This window comes from Mirounga leonina, unplaced genomic scaffold (assembly GCF_011800145.1).
Source record: "Mirounga leonina isolate KUSES-001 unplaced genomic scaffold, KU_Mleo_1.0 Mir_125, whole genome shotgun sequence".
NCBI lineage: Eukaryota > Metazoa > Chordata > Mammalia > Carnivora > Phocidae > Mirounga > Mirounga leonina.
In genome coordinates this window covers 4,309,306-4,334,414 of record NW_023270305.1, presented here as the reverse complement: position 1 = coordinate 4,334,414, position 25,109 = coordinate 4,309,306, and the positions used below count along the sequence as shown (strand labels likewise).

Below are 25,109 nucleotides of genomic sequence, written 5' to 3'. Positions count from 1 at the left end.
CTACTTAGAATGATCTTGAGTACAATTTGTATTGTGATTCCAATGCATGCATATGATAGGAAAAGATTTTTAAATGCAAAATTGAATGAGTGCTTTTAGATCTTGTTAAAACCTGGATATGCACACAGCAGTGGATGGTAGTATTCATTACTGATTGCAGTAATATTTCATCTCATTTCTAACATTCTTCATGTCTTTCTCTATTAAGATAAAGGTGACCTTCAAGCTATTGAAAAACTTGGAATGTATTAGCTTATGTCACTGCTGAAAGTGAATAGTAAAAAAGATGGGGCCATTGGCACTTGCTAAAGAATAATAATGACATTTCTGTGGTTAGTCTACAAGGCAAAAGGCAGAGATAAAGTGGCCTCTGTCCTGTGCCATTCATTTTTATTGTATAAGCAATTGATGGTTACAGCAAAAAAACAAAGTTATAACATTGATTTTCTGTTAAGTATATAATTGAAGGTGACAAAACATAAATTCTTATTTTTGTGGTTGAATTCTAGTTAACAATATATTAAAGCAAAATTTCTAAGACTTCTCAATTTTCATTTTCTGTTGTATACTACTTCAGATACTATTTTATAATATTTTATATTTGTAATTTAAAAACAGTGCTTAAAGGAGCACCTGGGTGGTGCAGTTGGTTAAGCATCTGACTCTTGGTTTCAGCTCAGGTCGTGATCTCAGGGTCATAAGATCGAGCCCCACATTGGGCTCTGCACTCAGCAGGGAGTCTGCTTGAGACTCTCCCTCTCCCTCTGCCCCTCCCTCCACTCTCTCTCTTTCTCTCTCTCTCTCTCTTTCTCTAAGATAAATAAGTCTTAAAAAATAAAATAAAAACCGTGCTTAAATGCTGTCTAAGTACTGAGAATTAAACATGAATAAGATATGGGTCCTGTTCTGATGGATCTCATAATCTAGTAAGGAAAGCAGACATAAAAATAAAACATATATGCAGCATTCAGTATCCATATAGAAGTTAATGGTGTGCCACCGGTAAAAAATAAAGTGATTTTTTCTTTAATGTAAAAATTCTTTAATGAAGTCAATTAAATCTAGCCTAGACAATTTGATACTTCGTTTGTGTCCTTGAAGTTTGCTGGCCCCTGCAAGTCATCCTGTTATTGTTGGAGCAGCTTTGCAGGTGTTTTACAGATGGAGTTATACCCCATTAGTGAGTCCTGTGATTAAGTGTTGTGATCGGCATTCAAAACAAGCAAACCAAAAAGACTAGACGGTAGATTAACATCAGAAACTATCAGTATGCCTCTCACCACAGTAGGGGTTGTATTGTTTCAGGAAACTTTTGTTTGTTTTTAATATATTCATATATAGGTATAGATATTGAGTTTTGCTATGCAGTGTGCTTCTTACTCTGGGTCTTGGACAAAAGGGTTTGGAACCTGCTGGTTCTGCTGATAGGCACCTGGCTGCGTATATCGGGGGAAGTGCATACTCGGGCAGCTAGCCCAGGACAGCATATTGATGTCTTAGTTCTGTTATATGTATCATCTAAATTCAGAACTGCCCCCTTCTTTCACCTCGCCCTTCCCCACCCCCCACCCCCCCAACCTGTCTGGACTCTTGCAGTGACCTCTTACTGCCCCTCAGCTACCTTCCCATTCACCGTCAGCCAGTTGATTGGGTCCTTCAGAAGCTTAAAGTCCCCAGAGCTTGCAGTCATGGGTCACACACTTCCATTGCCCTTAGAATTAAGTACGGGAAGCTTCTGCGAAAGACAGGTTTCTTCCCACCAATGCCAGTGCCTTCCCTAACCCCACACGCAGAGTCATAAGTCTAATAGGTGCTCAAGAATTTCCATTCTTGTAGTAATGCTCAGTTATTTCAATGCAGGTGGTCTAAAAAATCACACTTCAGGTAATAGTGTGCAAGATAAAGCCACCAGCATAGTTGAGTTCTGGTGAGATCCCTTTTCCTGCTCCATGGTTGGCACCTTCTCCCTGTGTCTTTACACAGTGAAGGGACGGGGAGCTCTCTGGAGCCTCTTGTAGAGGGCGCTTGTCCCTTTCGCAAGGGCTCCACCCTCATGACTGAAGTACTTCCCAAAGGCCCCACCTACTAATGCCATCACATTGAGGGGGAGGGGGATAGGATTTCAGCATATGAATTTTGAGGGAAAACAAACATTCAGACTGTAGCCCTTGATACCTAAGATTTTTGCATCATAATATTAAATGGGTACAAAGGATGAGGTAATTCTCTATATTTTAATTGTTGACATTAAAGTAAAACTGTTAGGTAGCTTTGTTTGTATCAGGGTAATCTACAATAATATAGCGATTTGATAATGACCACCGTCCCTTTAAAAAGTATAAGAAGGGGGCGGAGCAAGATGGCGGAGGAGTAGGAGACCTGGATTTCGTCTCCTCTCAGGAATTCAGCTGGATAGGGATCAAACCATTCTGAACACCCACAAACTCAACAGGAGATCGAAGAAAAGAAGAGCAACAACTCTCTCATCAAAAAAGCGACCACTTTCTGGAAGGTAGGATGGGTGGAGAAGTGAATCCGAGGCGATATTCGGGAGGAGAGACGGCGGGGGAGGGGCCTCCGTCGGCCGCTTCTGGCAAGAGATAGAGCCGCGGGGCACAAAGTCGGAACTTTTAAAAGTCTGCTCCGCCGAGGGACGTCACTCTGGGGGCTAAGCGGGGGGTGGAACCCTCCGGGACAGTGGGGTCTCAGGACCCTCGGGGTCACAGAAAGACCGGGGGTGCCTGAGGGCGGCAGAGCTCCCAGGGATCGGAGCGGGGAAGCCGGCTGCAGAGGCGGAGCCCAGGCGCGGGCTCTCAGCTCGGGGTGGCCATAAACTGTGATCCGCGGCACAGTCGGGCCCCTGCTCCTCCAGCAGGGACCCAACAAGCGGCAGATCCGGGGAGACTCCCCTTCCTCCCCCGGGAGGAGCCGCGCGGGAGGGCACCGCAGGGATCTGCTGGGTTTGGAGACTCCACCCGGGGTCGGGTGCCAGAGATAGAAACGCGCGGTCACAGGCCGGGTGAGCACGGAGTGTGGCCGGAGACCAGGGAGCCGGGAGTGACTGACTGCTTTTCTCTGGGGGCTCACTGAGGAGCGGGGCCCCGAGTTCTCGGCTCCTCCGGGGCGGAGATTGGGAGGCCGCCATTTTCACTCTCCGCCTCCAAAGCTGGACGGAAAGCTCGCAGGGAACAAAAGCCCCGGAGAGCAAACCCGAGCAGATTACTTAGCCGGGAGGGGGCGAGGGCGGGGCAATTCCGCCTCCGGCAGAGACACTTGGGAACCACGGCAACAGGCCCCTCCCCAGAAGATCAGCGAGAACAGCCAGCCAAGACCAAGTTTACCGATCGATGAGAACGGCAGAACTCCAGCGCTAGGGGAATAATGCACATAGAATTCATGGCTTTTTTACCATGATTCTTTAGTCTTTCAAAGTTAATTTTTTTTAACTGTCTTTTTTTCTTTTTTTTCTTTTTGAATTTTTCTTTTTCCCTTTTTCAACCAACATCTTATCAATCCCCTTTTTAAAAAAAAATTTTTTATTTTTCATTTTTAGAGTCATATTCTATCCCTTCATAGTAGTTACCCATATTTTTGGCTTATATATATAAGTTGTTCTCTCTTTAAAATTTTGAGATAGTTTCTTCTAACAGATTAAAATATACCCTAAACCTCTAGTATATGGTGTTTTCTATTCCCCTGCCTGATCACATCCTCTCCCCTTTTTTTTCTTTTTTTAAATCCTCTTCTTTCTTTTTTCAAACAACTTCTTATCAATTCCTTTTATAAAATTTTTTATAATTTCCATCTTTACAGTCATATTCCATCCCTTCATCATATCAACCCTTATTTTTATACATATATAAGTTTTTCTTTCTTTAAAATTTTGGGAGGCACTTTCTTCTAAAAGACCAAGTTACACCCCAAATCTAGTGTGTGGCACTGATCTATATACGAGCCTGATCATATTTGATCACATTCTGGTTTTTTGTTGTTGTTGTTGTTTTGTTTTTGTTTTTATCTTTATCTTTATCTTTTTCTTTTTTCTTTCTTTCCCTTTCTTTTCCCACTGCTTCAGGTCTTTTCTGATTTGTTTAGAGTATATTTTCTGGGGACGTTGTTACTCTGCTAGCATTTTGTTCTCTCATTAATCTATTCTCCTCTGCACAAAATGACAAGACGGAAAAAATCACCTCAACAAAAAGAACAAGAGGTAGTACCGACTGCCAGGGACCTACTCAATACGGACATTAGTACGAAGTCAGATCTAGAGTTCAGAATCATCACTTTAAAGATACTAGCTGGGCTTGAAAAAAATATGGAAGTTATTAGAGAAACCCTTTCTGGAGAAGTAAAAGAACTAAAATCCAACCAAGTACAAATCAAAAAGGCTATTAATGAGGTGCAATAAAAATGGGGGTGCTAACTGCTAGAATAAATGAGGCAGAAAAGAGAATCAGTAATATAGAAGATGAAATGATGGAAAATAAAGAAGCTGAGAAAAAGAGAGATAAACAACTACTGGATCACAAGGGCAGAATTCGAGAGATAAGCGATACCATAAGATGGAACAACATTAGAATAATTGGGATCCCAGAAGAAGAAGAAAGAGAGAGAGGGGCAGAAGGTATAATGGAGCAAATTATAGCAGAGAACTTCCCTAATTTGGGGAAGGAAACAGGTATCAAAATCCAGGAAGCACAGAGAACCCCTCTCAAAATCAATAAAAATAGGTCAACACCCCGACATCTAATAGTAAAACTTACGAGTCTCATAGACAAAGAGAAAATCCTGAAAGCAGCTCGGGAGAAGACATATGTAACCTACAAGGGTAGAAACATTAGATTGGCAACAGACCTATCCACAGAGACCTGGAAGGCCAGAAAGGACTGGCAGGATATATTCAGAGCACCAAATGAGAAAAATATGCAGCCAAAAATACTATATCCAGCTAGGCTGTCATTGAAAATTGAAGGAGAGATAAAAAGCTTCCAGGACAAACAAAAACTAAAGGAATTTGCAAACACAAAACCAGCCCTACAGGAAATCTTGAAAGGGGTCCTCTAAGCAAAGAGAGAGCCTAAAAGCAACATAGACCAGAAAGGGACACAGACAATATACGGTAACAATCACCTTACAGGCAATACAATGGCACTAAATTCTTATCTTTCAATAGTTACCCTGAATGGAAATGGGCTAAATGCCCCAATCAAAAGACACAGGCTATCAGACTGGATTAAAAAACAAGACCCATTGATATGCTGTCTGTAAGAGACTCATTTTAGACCCAAAGACACCCCCAGATTGAAAGTGAGGGGTTGGAAAACCATTTACCATGCTAATGGACACCAAAAGAAAGCTGGGGTGGCAATCCTTATATCAGACAAATTAGATTTTAAACCAAAGACTGTAATAAGAGATGAGGAAGGACATTATATCCTACTTAAAGGATCTATCCAACAAGAAGATTTAACAATTGTAAATATCTATGCCCCTAACATGGGAGCAGCCAATTATATAAGGCAATTAATAACAAAAGCAAAGAAACACATCGGCAACAATACAATAATAGTGGGGGACTTTAACACCCCCCTCACTGAAATGGACAGATCGTCTAAGCAAAAGATCAACAAGGAAATAAAGACTTTAAATGATACACTGGACCAAATGGACTTCACAGACATATTCAGAACATTCCATCCCAAAGCAATGGAATACACATTCTTCTCTAGTCCCCATGGAACATTCTCCAGAATAGATCACATCCTAGGTCATAAATCAGGTCTCAGCCGGTACCAAAGGATTGGGATCATTCCCTGCCTATTTTCAGACCACAATGCTTTGAAACTAGAACTCAATCACAAGAGGAAAGTCAGAAAGAACTCAAATACATGGAGGCTAAAGAGCATCCTACTGAAGAATGAATGGGTCAACCAGGAAATTAAAGAAGAATTAAAAAAATACATGGAAACCAATGAAAATGAAAACACAACTATTCAAAATCTTTGGGATGCAGTAAAGGCAGTCCTAAGAGGAAAGTATATAGCAATACAAGCCTTTCTCAAGAAACAAGAAAGGTCTCAAGTACACAACCTAACCCTACACCTAAAGGAGCTGGAGAAAGAACAGCAAATAAAGCCTAAACCCAGCAGGAGAAGAGAAATCATAAAGATCAGAGCAGAAATCAATGAAATAGAAACTAAAAGAACAGTAGAACAGATCAACGAAACTAGGAGCTGGTTCTTTGAAAGAATTAACAAGATTGATAAACCCCTGGCCAGACTTATCAAAAAGAAAAAAGAAATGACCCAAATCAACAAAATCATGAATGAAAGAGGAGAGATCACAACCAACACCAAAGAAATACAAACAATTATAAGAACATGTTATGAGCAACTCTATGCCAGCAAATTAGATAACCTGGAAGAAATGGTTGCATTCCTAGAGATGTATCAACTACCAAAACTGAACCAGGATGAAATAGAAAACCTGAACAGACCTATAACCACTAAGGAAATTGAAGCAGTCATCAAAAATCTCCCAAAAAACAAAAGCCCAGGGCCAGATGGCTTCCCAGGGGAATTCTACCAAACATTTCAAGAAGAATTAATACCTATTCTGAAACTGTTCCAAAAAATAGAAACGGAAGGAAAACTTCCAAACTCATTTTATGAGGCCAGCATCACCTTGATCCCAAAACCAGACAAAGACCCCATCAAAAAGGAGAATTACAGACCAATATCCCTGATGAACATGGATGCAAAAATTCTCACCAAAATACTAGCCAATAGGATCCAACAGTACATTAAAAGGATTATTCACCATGACCAAGTGGGATTTATCCCTGGGCTGCAAGGTTGGTTCAACATCCACAAATCAATCAATGTGATACAATACATTAACAAAAGAAAGAACAAGAATCATAGGATCCTCTCAATAGATGCAGAAAAAGCTTTTGACAAAGTACAGCATCCTTTCTTGATCAAAACTCTTCAGAGTATAGGGATAGAGGGTACATACCTCAATATCATAAAAGCCATCTATGAAAAACCTACAGCAAATATCATTCTCAATGGGGAAAAACTGAGAGCTTTCCCCCTAAGGTCAGGAATGCGGCAGGGATGTCCACTATCACCACTGCTATTCAACATAGTATTGGAAGTCCTAGCCACAGCAATCAGACAACAAAAAGAAATCAAAGGCATCCAAATTGGCAAAGAAGAAGTCAAACTTTCACTCTTTGCAGATGATATGATACTTTATGTGGAAAACCCAAAAGACTCCACCCCAAAACTGCTCGAGCTCATACAGGAATTCAGTAAAGTGGCAGGATATAAAATCAATGCACAGAAGTCAGTGGCATTCCTATACACCAACAACAAGACAGAAGAAAGAGAAATTAAGGAGTCGATCCCATTTACAATTGCACCCAAAACCATAAGATACCTAGGAATAAATCTAACCAAAGAGACAAAGGATCTATATTCAGAAAACTATAAAATACTCATGAAAGAAATTGAGGAAGACACAAAGAAATGGAAAAACGTTCCATGCTCATGGATTGGAAGAACAAATATTGTGAAGATGTCAATGCTACCTAGAGCAACCTACACATTCAATGCAATCCCCATCAAAATACCATCCAATTTTTTCAAAGAAATGGAACAAATAATCCTGAAATTTGTATGGAAGCAGAAAAGACCCCGCATAGCCAGAGGAACATTGAAAAAGAAAAGCAAAGCTGGCGGCAGTAGAATTCTGGACTTTCAGCTCTATTATAAAGCTGTCATCATCAAGACAGCATGGTACTGGCACAAAAACAGACACATAGATCAATGGAACAGAATAGAGAGCCCAGAAATGGACCCTCAACTCTATGGTCAACTCATCTTTGACAAAGCAGGAAAGAATGTCCAATGGAACAAAGACAGTCTCTTCAACAAATGGTGTTGGGAAAATTGGATAACCACATGCAGAAGAATGAAACTGGACCATTTCCTTACACCACACACAAAAATAGACTCCAAATGGTTGAAAGACCTCAATGTGAGACAGGAGTCCATCAAAATCCTAAAGGAGAACACAGGCAGCAACCTCTTTGACCTCAGCCGAAGCAACTTCTTCCTAGAAACATCGCCAAAAGCAAGGGAAGCAAGGGCAAAAATGAACTATTGGGACTTCATCAAGATAAAAAGCTTTTGCAAAACAAAGGAAACAGTCAACAAAACCAAAAGACAACTGACAGAATGGGAGAAGATATTTGCAAATGACATATCAGATAAAGGGCTAGTATCCAAAATCTATAAAGAACTTATCAAACTCAACACCCAAAGAACAAAGAATCCAATCAAGAAATGGGCAGAAGACATGAACAGATATTTTTCCAAAGAAGCCATCCAAATGGCCAACAGACACATGAAAAAGTGCTCAATATCGCTCGGCATCAGGGAAATCCAAATCAAAACCTCAATGAGATACCACCTCACACCAGTCAGAATGGCTAAAATTAACAAGTCAGGAAATGTCAGATGTCGGCAGAGATGCAGAGAAAGGGGAACCCTCCTGCACTGTTGGTGGGAATGCAAGCTGGTGCAGCCACTCTGGAAAACAGTATGGAGGTTCCTCAAAAAGTTGAAAATAGAGCTACCCTACGATCCAGCAATTGCACTACTGGGTAGTTACCCCAAAGATACAAATGTAGGGATCGAAGGGGTACGTGCACCCCGATGTTTATAGCAGCAATGTCCACAATAGTCAAACTGTGGAAAGAGCCAAGATGTCCATCGACAGATGAATGGATAAAGAAGATGTGGTGTGTGTATATATATATATATATATATATATATATATCCATTAAAAATGGATTATATATATATATATATATATATATATATATATGATGGAATATTATGCAGCCATCAAAAGGAATGAGATCTTGCCATTTGCAATGACGTGGATGGAACTGGAGGATATTATGTTGAGTGAAATAAGTCAAACAGAGAAAGACATGTATCATATGATCTCACTGATATCATGAATTCTTAATTGCAGGAAACAAACTGAGGTTGCTGGAGTGGGGGGTGGGGTGGGAGGGATGGGGTGACTGGGTGATAGACACTGGGGAGGGTATGTGCTCTGGTAAGCGCTGTGAATTGTGCAAGACTGTTGAATCTCAGATCTGTACCTCTGAAACAAATAATGCAATATATGTTAAGAAAAAAAAAAGAAGAAGAAGGTAGCGGGAGGGGAAGAATGAAGCGGGGGAAATCGGAGGGGTAGACGAACCATGAGAGATGATGGACTCTGAAAAACAAACAGGGTTCTAGAGGGGAGGGGGATGGGAGGATGGGTTAGCCTGGTGGTGGGTATTGAGGAGGGCACATTCTGCATGGAGCACTGGGTGTTATGCACAAACAATGAATCATGGAACACTTCATCTAAAACTAATGATGTAATGTATGGGGATTAACATAAGAATAAAAAAAATAAAAATAAATAAAATAAAAAGTATAAGAACAAGCACATCTTTAGCAGTTAGAAAGGTTGCATCCTTCCTTTCTCTCAAATGATTTGTACTCTGTTTTGTCAAAGAGAAATAAAGCTGGGCACTAGTTAAAGGCAATAAAGACAGGTTTTATTTCATGATAGCTGCTGCAGTTTCACTGAGTTCAGCTTCTCTGAAACAAAAGGCAGGAGACTTTCAGGGCTAGGCTGGAAAGGCCCTGCCTGGGCGGGGGTGGGGTTGGTGCATAGGACTGGGTCATCTGTTGATTGACACCGACCTGGAAGAGAAACAAGCTTCTGGAGTCTTTATGACAAGATAGTGGTGCAAGTTAGAGCTGGGTGCTCTGCCCTCCCACAGGAATGGGGAGGAAGGGCAGTCTTCCTGAATGCTTGCATTTCAAAGAGATACTTCCAGGTGACCCTTCTGGGTGGTAGCAGATTTACATCTGGGAGAGGCAGAGAAAGGATTTAGAATGGCAAGCCTTCTAAAGTTACTGCTCTAAGAGTGGGTTCAGGGGCCTACTGGCCTAACTCTGGGTTTTGGCTAGAACAAACAGTAAATTCTACTGAAAGGAATCTTAAGAGACACTGTGGTCATCCTAGAGACATAGCCTTAAGCTGCTAGATGTCCCACTAGAGTTTGGTCATGCCCCTTAGTGAAAGAGTTCGGGAGTCAGAGAGCAAACGAGCAGAGTGGTTTTTGTGCCAGGACTTTCGTAGTTCACCTTCATGTAATTTTAGCACAGTGCAGTGTTTTTATGCTTAAAAGTCATTTCTCTGCATCAAAAATCATTATACAAGAAATTAATATTTAAAATTTTTCTTGTGACCATAAAGCTCTAATATTTAAATAAATTATTCTGTATTGAGTTATTGTTTCAGGTGTACGTTTGATCAGAACAACATAGAAGTGTGAACTTTTGATAAATAGGGATCCTAAAATTAAAATTGTATTTAAAATATACCTCTTGGGGCGCCTGGGTGGCTCAGTCGTTAAACGTCTGCCTTCGGCTCAGGTCATGATCCCAGGGTCCTGGGATCGAGCCCCACATCGGGCTCCCTGCTCAGCGGGAGGCCTGCATCTCCCTCTCCCACTCTCCCTGCTTGTGTTCCCTCTCTCACTGTGTCTCTCGCTGTTAAAAAATAAATAAAATCTTTAAAAAAAAATATATATATATATATATACCTCTTAATGAGATGCATAGGGCTTTAAACATTGCTTTTTAATTAGTTTACGTGCCCTTCAGTGAGTGTTACTTATTGCTGGATTGAAATTGCATTCAACATCCGTTGTTTCCATTTTACATTTTTGTAGATATGAATATTTAAAAACCCTGTTCACAGTGGTTGGGGAGGGAGTTTTGCCATAGCAGTGCCCCTCAGGTTTGTGCCCTCCCAAGTTACCAGCCAAAAAATCACATCATGATCTATTGTTAAAAATTATTTTTAATGATTTATCAACTGACAACTCAATTAGATCTTTCATCAATTTTTTTGAAAGTACAAGAACTGGAGACCTTGTGACGTGCAAAAAGATATTCATTATCCAGTTGTTGGAGTCCTGTCACACACCAGTATTTTCAGTTGTCCCTTGTCATGTGTCCTGGAACGTTCTAGACTCCAGGATGATGTGGCAGAGTCAGATTCAGAAAGAATGTGATGCATGTCTTATGTAAGTGGAGCAAGGCCTATGTGAGAGGTGCGCTGAGAAAGAGAGTAGGTTTGACATCTTGACCTCCAGAATGTTCTCAAGATGAGTTTGAGGACAGATTTTGGAGAAGGTGAAGATTTAAAAATGGATGTGCCCTCCAGAAAAGCTCTGCATCGTGCTACTGGCCCACGGAGCTCAGTTGGAGACCACTGACCTGAAGGCGAATGTGTTAGCACCCTGGGGACCCCAGCCCCATTCCTCCTTTGCATCTCTTGCCCTGCAGGACAGTCTCCTGCCCAAGCACACACACAGTTTCCGTTGGTGCCCCCATAGGCTTCTCCTCGCCCCTAGCACGGTGACTGTCTGGGTCTGGCCTGGGAGTGAGACTGGAGGAGGGAGGTGTCTAGCTTTTCGTGGCAATGGGGTGGGGGTGGCACCGTGGGGCATCAGAGTCCTGGGATTGTTTGCTCTTTTTCAAAAACACTTCTTCCTCTTTTCCCCAAATACACTGTTAGCTGCTGCTCTGCACCCCCTGCCCCCACCGCCAGAGATTCTTTGAGGTAGCGAGCTGCTAGGTTTGGGGCGAGGTATTCTATCCCTCAGGTGTTCTAGAGTTACAGGCCCAGAACATCCTCTTCTGTAAAAGTCTTTTTAAAGTCCTCACGCTGCTGTCTCTGCCCGAAATCCACCCCACCCGCTCCGTCCACATGAATTCTTGCTCATCCTTCAAGTCCTGGTTCGGGTATTACCTACTTTGTTAAGACTTTCTTGCCTTTCTAAGACCGTTTTTCTTGATGCACCCACATCCTTCGTTTATACTCGTTACATTTTATAAGTGCTTATTTTTGAGTGTGGCTTTCCCAGTACGATGTATGTTCTTCCCAGGTAGAGATCATGTCTTATTTTACCTTTGTATCTCCTGTGCATAGACCAGGGCTAGCATATGGTTAAGTGGGGAAGTGTCTGTGCTTGAAAAGGAGGAGGGAGAGATGGAAGCTTCTGTCTCCCTCTCCCTCTGCCCTGCCCCCCGCTTGCGAGCGTGTTCTCTCTCTCAAATAAGTAAAATCTTTAAAAAAAAAAAAAAGTATCTGCTAAGTAAAATTGATCAGCCTGAAGGAACCTGTAGATGAGGAAAGTTGTCTTGGTGAGTTTTGAATCAAGCCATGACCTGAAAAGGATAGTACTGATCCTGTCAACTTCTGCTTAAGCTTTTTCCGGTCACGCCTTCCCAGTCATGATGGTAAAGCCCTGTCCCATCAGCCTGGCAGACAGGCCCTCCGTGTGGTCACCACTGCTGGGTTCCTCCCCGTTCCCTGAAGGCCCTTCGCTTGCACACTCCATTCCAGCCAAGCCAGCCGACTCGCTTCCCCACTTGCTCCTTTGACCTGGTGGCTCTTGGAATGCTTCTCCTGTCCTCCTGCCTCCTCACTGCTGAGGATTCCCCTCAGGAGTGGCCGCCGTTGGCAGATGTCTCCCAGCCTCCCAGCCACTCACTTCCAGTTGGGACAAAGCTCCCCTTCTGAGGCCTCTACCCTGCCTCCTCCTTACCCTGGTGCTGTTTTGTGAGGATATGCTTCTTCGTCATGTCTTTTCTCTGTCTCTATTTCAGACTAGCCTTTCACATTCCCGGGGGCAGGGACCTGATCGAATTTGGTCTGTGTTGCCGGCACCCAGCCCATAGGCAGATGTACAGCATGTATTCACCGGATGTGTACCAAATGAATACACTCAAAGTGATCACTAGTTTAATGTCCTTGTGTCCCTTCTGCGCGGCCTCCGCTGCTGATGGTGCACATCGGGTCCCGGTTGGTTGGTTGGTTTCAGGTCCTTTGAAATATCCTTTTGCAATTTTCATCTCCAAAGACCTTCTCACAGGAACAGGACATTGCTGGGTCCGTGGTAAGTTGGAGTCTTTTGGCCCAGTCTGGACCACAGGTTTCTAGGAACACACTGAGAGCACTTTCTTTGTACTTCTAATGGTTCTCTTTCCCCTCCAATGTTGATGAGAGTTGAGTGATTTAGCAGCTATTTTCTGCTTCTCTGTGATGTGCTGGACATTGTTTAGGAGCTAGGAATACAGAGATTTAAAAAAAAAAACAAACCACAGTTTCTACCCTAAAGGATCTCCTTGACTAAACAAGGAGATGTACAAGTACCCGGGTGATTTGAATGTGATGTGATACGTTCTTTGATAAAAGTAAGCACAGAACGCTTTAGAAATGTCTATGAGTGGTTTATGACCTGGGGAGATCATGTCAGATATGCTTCCAGACGTGTGAGCTCTGAACTGATTCTGGAGGGACAGATGAAGGGAGGTTTGAGAAAGAATGACATTTTTTACTCAGGTACCTGCAGTTTCATATTTTCTTCAAAATAAGATTCTTCGACAGTGTGTTTTTTTTTTTGTTTTGTTTTTAAAGATTTATTTATTTATTTGAGAGAGAGAGAATGAGACAGAGTACGTGAGAGGGGGGAGGGTCAGAGGGAGAAGCAGACTCCCCGCCGAGCAGGGAGCCCGACGCGGGACTCGATCCCGGGACTCCAGGATCATGACCCGAGCCGAAGGCAGTCGCTTAACCGACTGAGCCACCCAGGTGCCCCGACAGTGTGTTTTTAAATGGGAACTGAATAAGGCGTTTTTATATAATTGTAATCCTCAGTATACGGGTTGCCTTCGGTGGTTTCTAATTCCTGTACCTCAGATTCCATAACCAGCCTGGTACTCAAGGCCACTGTTTATTCTCAATTCTCCTTTCCAACTATAGCTGTTTAATACTGTAGATCAGGGGGTCACCCAGCCTTGGCCTACAGGTCAGACTCAGCCCCCTGCCTGTTTTTGTTATAGCCCTTAGCTCTGATTGGTTTTTACACTTTTTAAAGGATTGTAAGACCAACCAACCAAAGACCATGTACAGAGACCATCTGGCCTGTCAAGCCAGAGTATTTTCTACAGGGCCCTTTAGACCTTTGCTCTTTCTAACTGCAGTGCTCCCTAGTGGTTACATATGTACCGTATGCCACAGGCTTTCCCACCTCTGCAACTCTGCTTCTGCTATTCTCCCTTTTTTAATGTGCTCATTCATATATTAATTCACTTTCACATTCAACAAATTGGGCAGTTGTTATATATAAGCCACCATTCTGGGTTTGGGGTTCTGGGAATATAACAGTGACAGCACATGGAAACGTAATTATGTCAGTACCGGGTAAGGAGAGAGAGAGGGACACCGGTTAAGAGGGGGAGGGAGTACTAGCTCTTATAGAGTGGTCAGGGGAGGCCTCTCTTATGAGGTGGCATTTGTCCCAGGTCCTCAGGAACGACCATGAGGATACCTGGAGAACATCTTAAGCAGAGGGACCAATGTGTGGAAAGGCACAGAGGGACTGCACGGAAGTCCGTCTGTCTAGAGTGGAGCAAGAGTGTCAGGAAAGGGAGGAAGAAGGATTAGACAGGTAGGGTGGGGAGAAGAACAAATCATAGCGGGCTTCATAGGGCACTGAAGGCTGAGTTTTACTCTTAGTGAATTGGGAAGCTGTTAAATAGATTTGAGCAGAGGAGTGACATGGTCAGATTGATGTTTTTAGAATATCACTTTGCTCCTGGGTAATGCTGGAGTATCCAGTAAGCCCCAGGATCACAGTGGCTTAACACAACGAAGGTTAATGTTCCTTCATGCTCCTAACTCAGTAAGAGACTGTAAAGGGCTCTCTACCACAAAGCCACTTAGCATCCAGGCTGATAGAAGCTCTACCGTCTCTCATATTGGTGCCATCTGGGACCTGCCCCCTCCTCAATGCCATGGCTGGGAAAGAACGGAGACTGGATCATGATGCATGGGGGTTATATCTTGCCTTGGCTCATAAAAGAAATGTGTCTCCTCTGCTCAGATTTCCTTGGCTGGAACGTGGCTCATGGTAGCCGCAAGGGGATTGGCAGCTGTGGTGGGGCCCATGGAATGCTTGTGTTTGGTGAGCACTGTGCTCTCTGCTATAGCAGGAGACCAGTTAGAACCATCACAGTACAAGAGAGGCGATGTGGCTTAGAACTGAGGGGTGGCCATGAACATGGGGGAAACTGGGTAGAGTCTGGATGTGTTTCAAAGGTAGACCCAGTAAGATTCGCAGCTGTCAGGGATGACTCCTCAATTTCTTCCCCTTCCCACCATCTTATTTCTTATACTAAATATGATTTCTTTGAGCCTGGCTCGTGTTTTCTCTCATTTTTCCACAGGGCCTACAAAATAGATGCTGAATACATACTTTTTGAGTAGCAGAACAATTTAGGCACTTTAACATTATTTTACAAAATCTAATTTTTTTTATTAACATAAAATGTATTATTTGTTTCGGGGTACAGGTCTATGATTCATCAGTCTTACACAATTCACAGCGCTCACCATAGCACATACCCTCCCCAGTGTCCCTCACCCAGCCACCCCATCCTTCCCACCCCCCACCACTCCAGCAACCCTCAGCTTGTTTCCTGAGATTAAGAGTCTCTTAAGGTTTGTCTTCCTCTCTGGTTTCATCTTGTTTCATTTTTCCCTCCCTTCCCCTATGATCTTCTCTCTTGTTTCTCAGAGTCCTCATAGCAGTGAGATTATTTGATACTTGTCTTTCTCTGATTGACTTATTTCGCTTAGCACAATACCCTCTAGTTCCATCCGTGTCATTGCAAATGCAAGATTTCATTTTTTGATGGCTGCATAATATTCCATTGTTATATATACCACATTTTCTTTATCCATTCATCTCTTGGTGGACACCTAGGCTCTTTCCATAGTTTGGCTATTGTGGACATTGATGCTATAAACATTGGGGTGCAGGTGCCCCTTCAGATCACTACCTTTGTATCTTTGGGGTAAATACCCAGTAGTGCAATTGCTGGGTCATAGGGTAGCTCTATTTTCAACTTTTTGAGGAACCTCCATACTGTTTTCCAGAGTGGCTGCACCAGCTTGCATTCCCACCAACAGTGCAGGAGGGTTCCCCTTTCTCTGCATCCTCGACAACATCTGTCGTTTCCTGACTTGTTAATTTTAGCCATTCTGACTGGTATGAAGTGATATCTCATTGAGGTTTTGATTTGGATTTCCCTGATGCCGAGTGATGTTGAGCACTTTTTCATGTGTCTGTTGGCCATTTGGATGGCTTCTTTGCAGAAATGTCTGTTCATGTCTTCTGTCCATTTCTTGACTGGATTATTTGTTCTTTGGGTGTTGAGTTTGATAAGTTCTTTATAGATTTTGGATACTAGCCCTTTATCTGATATGTTATTTGCAAATATCTTCTCCCATTCTGTCGGTTGTCTTTTGGTTTTGTTGACTGTTTCCTTTGCTGTGCAGAAGCTTTTTATTTCGATGAAGTCCCAGTAGTTCATTTTAGCTCTTGCTTCCCTTGTCTTTGGTGATGTTTCTAGGAAGAAGTTGCTGCAGCTGAGGTTGAAGAGGTTGCTGCCTGTGTTCTCCTCAAGGATTTTGATGGATTCCTGTCTCACATTGAGGTCTTTCAACCATTTTGAGTCTGTTTTTGTGTGTGGTGTAAGGAAATGGTGCAGTTTCATTCTTCTGCATGTGGCTGTCCAGTTTTCCCAAAACCATTTGTTGAAGAGACTATCTTTTTTCCATTGAACATTCCTTCCTTTGTCAAGATTAGTTGATCATAGAGTTGAGGGTCCATTTCTGGGCTCTCTATTTTGTTCCATTGATCTATATGTCTGTTTTTGTGCAAGTACCATACTGTCTTGATGATGACATCTTTGTAATAGAGCTTGAAGTCTGGAATTGTGATGCCGCCAGCTTTGGTTTAATTATTTTTTAAGTAGGCTCCATGCCCAGCATGGAGCCCAATGTGGGGCTTGAACTCATGACCCTGAGATAAAGACCTGAGTTGACATCAAGAGTTGGACCCTTAACCAGCTGAGCCACCTAGGTGCCCCGAAACTTGTATTTCCTAATCTCACCTTATAGTCTTTCAGTGACAGACCTGTTTTTATAAAGTAAAGAGTGAAAAGCTTAAGTGTCCAATGAAGCAAAATGCCCAGTCCTTATATCTTCTATCATAATATCATTCTGCCTCTATACAGGCCCCCCTCCCTCAGGAAAATTAATTTAGGGTTGCATTTGTTTACACTCTATATTCTTAGTAACTCTTGGGTTATTTAGTTATTCTGAAAGATTATTAAACATAAGGGGTGGGGGGACCTTTTCCAACAACACTGGTGATGAGGTCCAGTAATTTAAGCTCCCAGAAAATTCACTTGCCCCTAGTGGCCATTCTGTGGCCGTTCCATAGCAGGTTCTAGGAAAGCACAGACATCAGTGTGAGGCCTAGACTCAGTATTGCTGGGCAGTTAGAGTTTCCATGTATACAAGCCAGTAGATGATGCACTTGTTGGAATAGAAGATCTGCTGATGGACTAGCCAGTCTGAAGAAACAGATGAGTCCAGGATGACTTGTGTGTGTCTTGGTATTAAAACGGGTAGGAATGTGCCTTGCAAAGAAGAGAGGATAGAGCATTTTGCTGAGACAAGATACCTAGTGACCCCAGGGAATGATGAAAAATTTATGTGTATGGAGCTTGGAATGGGGGCTACAATTATATTTGAGACTAGAGGTTAGCTTGGAGCCAGCTTGTGAAAGTCCTGAACTACCATACCAAGGAATTTTCCGAGCTTATGAAAAGGTTTTTCTAGAAGGGATTATGTGGCAAATTGATTAGGAAGATAAAAAAAACTAACTGGTAGAAGATGGCCTGTGTATTGTATCAGTTGGTCAAATTACAATTCAGCTTATTTTATATATTATCTCATTTAAATTCTCAGAAGGACATTGCATACTAGATGAGATTTTTCACATTTCACACAGAAGAAACAAAGGCTTGAAGCATGTTGTCAAGTTGTCTAGTCACCCAGTAGTGAACATTAAGCACAGGTTATCTGAGGTGAGTGCTCTTCCTACTTACCTAGCTATTCCAGAGATGGTTGACAATGGCACGTTAAAACTTGGACAACCAAGACCGCATCTGGATCTGTCCCAGGGTATGGAGACCAGCTGTTTCTCCCAGGACGCTGCTCCCTGCACGTGTGAATTGCCCGCCCTGTCCCTACTCTCTTGCTGGTCCGTGGTTGAAATTCTTCCATGGCCCTCAATAGGCTAGGAGGGAATAGACATTTGGCCAGCTGGTATATCCACATATTCCCCAAACCTGTCTTTCTTGGGGAGACAAATATGAGTGAACAGAAAGGAAGGGTTCACTCTGCCATATTCTTATTTGTCTTTGCTTCTGTGGAGCACCCAGCCATCATGCACCCATCACCGCTCTGTCAGAGCCTGTGAGGAAGTAGCCCCGGCAAAGTGGAAGCTGTGTGATGTGCGGGGAAAGGGCAGCACCAGCTCCATAACAAGGCACCTGGACGCTGGCTTTTAGTCTCGTCTCTTACTTGAGGAACCCCAGCATATCTCACAACCTCCCTGGGGCTCAGTCTTTCCATCCACATGATGGGCGAACTAAGGAGGGCTCTGAACTACACGAGGTCTATTATCTTCTATTTCTCCACCACAGAAAAGAGTTCACAGTGCATGCAAGTGAAGAGAATAATGTAACTACTTGCCTGTCAGCTGGGGGCTTCTGATTTTGTTGTGTGTCATGAGTGCTTGGAGGTGGCAGTCTGGCCCCAAAGCTTACTTGAAGCTGCATCTGCAAAGCACACCCTTAGTTAAAATTCAGTGGAAATAGTACTTCCTAAAGCTACCGTTTACCCACATGAACATGGGATGAAGAAGATGTCAGCCATCTGCATTACACAACATGAGTTCTGTGTAGAGTGACTTGGAGGGAGCTGGTGGGAAATGGGAGGTTGGGAGGGGTTGGCCTCCGAGTCACTGATGGTCACTGATGCCATGTTTTGATGCCTGTGGTACTTTTCAGGATAACCAGAGACACACGGTAACTGATTTTAAGAAATAATAGTAAAGATAAGATTTTGCCCTAGGACTCTGTTCTTATTTTATTTATTTCTTTAAATTAACACAACGCCCTTTTAGGGCTATAGTAAAAATGTGCTTGAGTAGTTGACATGAGGCTAAATCTAGGATCCAAAGCGGCACAAATCAGTGGGGCCTGAAAAGGCCCAACGTGGCTGACCGATGTGCGGTGCCTCCGTCAGGATGGGTTATGTTCAGACTTCAGGCCAAGTAAGCTGAATATTTTTAATAATAGAAAAATATGATTCCTGCGTGCCTAACAAAATGACTCTCACATATCAGAATTCAATAAATACTTGGTAAGTACAGAAGTGAATATGACATTATTATAGAAAATTTGGAAAGTTGAGAACAAAATTGCTCATAATCCCAACATGTTAACGTCAGTAGTCACTAATATTTGTGTGTGTGTGGGTGTATTTGTGTTCAGCCATACACACAGGATTAGTTTGGATTTTAATATGAGCACAATGTAGACAGTTTTGATTTCTGATGCCTAAAATTTAAAGTTTTATGATAAGCACTTTGCAAATTGCTATACTGTTTTTATAATTTCTAATTTTAATGATGGCATAATGTTCTATCTAATAATTTATCATAAGTTAGTTACCATTTGTTTTATATCAGGCAATTAGATTGCTTTTGAGGTTTTATTTTATAGTCTTATTCCAGTTAAAATCTTCATGCCAATACTGTTTTCTTCTTTTTAATCATTTCCTTATAGTAAATTATCAAAACTGGTAATTGTGGTTGTAGAAATGATTCCTCCTTTTTTCACTGTAACCAGGACTCTGTCTGAATGCTAGTTTCATCATATACTGCCTACTTTTGCATATTGGATTAAAAAAATCTATATTTACTAGTTTAATAGCGCATATGGTCCCTCATGTTGTTGTTTTCCTCACGGAAGAAAAGCTGATATAACAAAAGCCTATTCACTGGTTAAAGTTGTATGCCAACATTTCACTTTGGTTCTCTCTGCCTCACTAGTCCCTTGTTAAATATGCTGTCTCTGGTAACGTGGGGCTGGCTTGTCTCACTGTTCAATCCCTTTTTGTGTTGAAGCTGTCTGTGGAAGCACGTAAAGAGATGACTAAGAAGGCTATTCAGACAGTCAAACATTTTACTGAGAAGCTGCGGAAAAGAAATTTGGAAGAGGACATTCAAGAAGCTAGTGACTCTAAAATGACCTATGCAGATGCCCTGAATCATCTGGAGAAATCACTTGCTCACCTGGAAACCCTCAACCACAGCTTCCTTGTTTCTCTGAAGAATAGTGAGCAGGTAATGAAGTGAAAACTTGTTCCCCATGCTCACTCACTCAGATAACATCAGTACCCACTTTCGTTTCTCCTTTCAAGCCATATTAGTGGTTTTGCCAGGGTTTTCAATCTTGCAGATGTCTTTAAAAACGGTCCTCCATCATTTATCCTTTAGCTTCTTCATTACCTCTTGATTGTCGATTTGGTTTTCAGTTCTTTGAGGCCGCTTATCAGGATTAATCTCTGGCAGGGAGGAGGTGGGAAGGATGGGGGAAAGAACCCTGAGTTGAACTCAGGTTGGGTACCTGGGGGAGGGAGCGGTCACTGAAGCTGAGAAGCGATCAGGACAGTGGTTTGCAAGCCCAACAAGCTGGTAGGTGTTTTGCTGTCTCAACTGAAAAATGATAGATTTTTTTCTCCCTCATTTTCAGAAAAATTCAGAAAGAGCCATCTGTACCTGCTTCAACAGGTTTTTTTTTTCTTTTTTCCAGTTATATGCACTTGTCCTATTTTTTTGTATTTCATGTTTCCAATATCATTTTATTATTGATATAAATTATTTTGGCTAGTAGAATTGTTCCTACTTGGTTTCCAGTTGAGACTCTCATGGTGTCTCAGAAAATACCCTCACAAGAGTCCGGAGCCGCTGCCCATGAGGAAACGTGAGGCCCAGTGTGTGAGGACAGCTCGGGGAAATCCTCTGTAGCTTTTGTAGTTTTTCTTCTGTACCGTTCCAGCCCAGAGAGTTTTAGCTATTCTTTTCCATAACTGAGAAGTTGACAGATCAATCAGTAAATGGTTTCATGTAGGTGAAAACAATGTTTAGATGTCTAAGTAATTTTGCATTTGCCCATTTAATGTTGATGGTAAATGAAGCTCTAAGTGGCCACTAATCTCCTCTTTTATTTTTCTCACACCGTACATGTTGATTGAATTGTATTCTTGGCTTGTGGAGAGCTCTTCCTGATAGAAAGGCGGGTCAGTGGAGAGCAGTTCAGATAATGAACAAATGGAAGACTTCAAAATTTGTATGAGACACATAAATGCAAAGCCCTCATGGAAAAGATGATGGGAAGAATTCAAAAGTTTGATAGTAGTTTTATTTCATTTTGTATTTTTCAGTGCTATTAGCCTGTCTAATGAATCACGTTAAATGATGTACAAGCAATAGAGAAGGCTTTGCAGGGAACAAATTGGCTTTACCAATCTGGATTTTATCCTACTGACATGTACAGCGCTATAATCCCTAATTATGAGAACTAGGGTGAAATTTGAATTCTTCAAGTAAAAGTGATTATACTTATTAGTATAAAAATTAAATATTTGTCTTATTTTTTAAATTAAATATACGGTGCTCAAATCTGGAGAATTGTCATCCCTCTCCTTGGAACAAGTATTGTCTTTGAGTGACTAGAACAATGTATATGAGGTCGGGGGGATGATTAACAGAAACAGCCGTTTGTTCGCGCTCGGCTGTGATTTAAAGGTACCAGTGGCTGCTTGCAAATGCCATTCGGTCAGACCATGGATGGTCCATAATAGCAGACACTTCTGGTCCCTAAAGTGGACCTTATTTGATTTTATTCAGGTGCTTTTCATAGCAAACACTGGAAATCACTTTCAGCTTCATACATTTGTCCCTTTTAAGTTCAGACCTTAATTTTAACCTCTTCGCTTGTACACCCAGTGCAAGAAGATCCCCTGTACCCTAGGTGAGTGCAGTCTAAACGAGAGGCCTTTATCCTGTGGTGCCTCGGTTCCCTCTTGCTCAGGACGCATATGAGTAGCTGCCCTGTTGCACTCACGGGCATTTTCTGTTACTAGAAGTTTCACAGCGGGGAGAAGAGTAAAATGAAATGTCGTGTGCTAAACTCCCAGGGCAGTCATTCACCAGTGATCAGAATATGACCTCTCTTACTTCATGCATACTCCCACCTCCCCTCACCCTGCTCCTGTGGATTATTTTAAAGAAAATCCCAGTCATTGGTTTACTTTATCCGTAAATACTTGCACATCTGTTTCTAAAGGATGCATGTAAACACACTACTAGAACATGATCACAATAAAAAAAATTAACAGCAGTTCTTTAATATCATCAACTATCCAGCTAAAGTTTGGATTTTACATGGTGGTTCTGAAAGACAAGAGAGCATATTCAAGATTACCTGAGAAGCTATACAGAACCTGGAAAGCATTCTTTACCCTAAGTGACCGTGTTTGGTATGATGAAAAACAGTAGCTTGTGGCCTGTTTCATACATTATTTATTGTCACGTTGGTTTTTACAGACGTTATCAGAGGGGCAGGTGTGTGGCATGGGGGCCGGGAAATGTAGTCTTTTGGATTCTGATCCTCATTTCCCGAATTGCTAGCCATGTGACTCTGGGCACGTTACTTTACATTTTCGGTTTTCAGTTTACTTTTTGGCAAAATGGAGCTAATGAAAACTCTTTGCAGGATTATTAGAAGCATTAAATCAGGTGACACACGTGTACTACCTGGGTTTGGCAGCTGGTGGTTGTGGACCTGAGCTGTCACGTGGTTGTGGCCCAGTCACAATAATAAACTTACGCTTCATGAGCTTTACTTTGGGCCTGACGTTGTGCTACAGGCCTTTTACATTCTCTCATTTAATGTTCACGACACGCCCTGTTCGCAAGAATCTCTGTCCTCCTCATTTTGCAGCCGCTGAAGGCCCACAGACTACTACGTGGTAAAGCAAGGATCTGTCCCCAAGCCTGGTGTCCCTGGAGCCCTCGCTCCTACTGACCACTGCCTGTTCTTCAGTGTGGGGTTTGAGAATCTTCTAAATATGCTTCGTTGCGTACATGTGGACACACTGAGTTCCTGTTTGATACTCAGGTGTTGCATGCCATATCTTTGTAGGAAACACTGCGGAGGTACGGTGACCTCTATGATCTGTCCCGATCAGAGAAAGGGAAACTTCATGACCAAGCTGTGGCCATGTGTCTGGACGGTCTGCCTCTAAGAATGATTCAGCAGCTGCTGCAGGTGGCCGTGGGCCCTCTCGACATCTCGCCCAAGGATGTGGTGCAGGATGCAGTAAGGAAGATCCTTTCTGCATTGAGGTAGGCTAGAGAAGAGTCGTTGGAACGGAGAAAAAATACCACGTATGTAGAAGCATTTTATGAACGATGAAGTACTTTATAAAAGCGGGACATGTTCATGAGATTTCTCAGAGTCTTGTGTCTTAAGAGATCTTGAGAATGGAGAACCATGAAAATGCTTCCCCACTGGTGTTGTGTGTAATGTGTCCTCAAACTAACTTTCAGCTAGACCCTCTTCTCCCCCGGCCCCCAAATAATTCTTGAAATAGGGTAAGGCCAAAATGGCCTGTGTGGGAGGTAGCCGAGTGTCAGGTTGTCTTGGGACCCAGGTGGATGTGCAGCTCTTGGCTTTTCTACTTCCCCTTCCTTGTAGAGGCTGCCAAATGGGTCCCAGAAGCTCCTGTTGAAGTACACAAGGCAAGGTTAATCATATACTGAAGGTTTAGACATCTGTTAAGTGTCTTAGAGTTTTATTTACCTGCAGTTGATGGCATGAAACCAACAACTGAGAAGTTCGAGCTCTCTGTCAGTGTGCCCATGTCTTCGTGGGAATGCATCCAGGAGGGTTAGGGAAGGGGGGGGAAAGTTAAGCTCAGAAAAGAATGAGGCATGAAGTGCTTTCTGTGAATAATGCAATTAGGCTGAAAGATTTGGTTGTGTTTAATGTATTCTCTTTTTAAGCCTTCTTTGTAATTCTTCATTGCTCTTGAGGAACTTTTTGATTAAATGCATGTCAGTTTTCCACAGCTGAACTGAAATCAAATGAGCCTTTATCAGTTTAATTACCCCAGCCTCCTACAGTTTTCACCTTAATGATCTGCGGTATCTGGTAATTTGAGAGAGAGAGAGAGAGAAATATAACATTTTTTTAAGAAATAACAAATGTCAAATTAATAAAACTTTGTTCTGTTATTAGCTTATTATGTTTTGGTGGTGGCTGTAAGAGCCACCCGCTCTCCTCTCTCAGATGATGACAGACACTTGTTGGTCATATTTTGCACCTTTTGATCCATAGCTATCTTCTTATTTTTTCTGAAATTGAGATTTAGATGAGCCTCACAAAAACATTTTGAAAACTTATCGCTTTGACAAATTTAGTTTATTTCCTAAAAATTACACATTGTCATGAATAATTAAAATAAAATGTGATGTGATATTTTTACAGTTATAGAATTCTGACATAAATTATACTTCTCTCTCTTTCCCTGCGCCCAGTTCCACTTGTAAAGACGGTTCTTCTCCAATAAATGTTACGCTTAGCACAGAGAAGACATTCAGTAAATGTGAACTAAATCTTTCTGCAGTGGGAGGAAAGGGAATTTCAGGAGTTCAGCTACCTCCTTTTCAAAGGAAAAGCAATTGCCATTGACAGCATCCATAACATTTACCTTTTAGAAAGTTAGTACAATTCAGTAGATATAAAATAACAAAGGCACGTAAAGAACTGAATCCAGCAGTTGATTTAAATCCTATCACTTAAATTGTTCAGAAAACTCACCTAAAACTTTTCTTCTATTGCTTTTTCAAAATTCAGTGAAGTCCTAGACATACACAGTTATAAAATGGGCATAATAATAGTTCCTATCTCATAGACCGCTGGGAACTAAATGGTAGAAAATATGTAAAGCACTTGTACCTGGTA

The 25,109-nt window shown here is 42.1% G+C and overlaps 1 protein-coding gene across 3 annotated transcripts in view; it reads left to right on the top strand.

Annotated features, from left to right (window-relative positions):
- Window positions 1–25,109, top strand: part of NBAS (NBAS subunit of NRZ tethering complex) — a 322,416-nt gene that overhangs the window by 251,383 nt on the left and 45,924 nt on the right. For all 3 annotated transcript variants that reach the window (XM_035000616.1, XM_035000615.1, XM_035000617.1), the window contains 2 exons: window positions 20,204–20,422; window positions 23,286–23,488. In XM_035000616.1, the coding sequence (XP_034856507.1) occupies window positions 20,204–20,422; window positions 23,286–23,488 (422 nt within the window). The remainder of the gene's footprint in view (window positions 1–20,203; window positions 20,423–23,285; window positions 23,489–25,109) is intronic.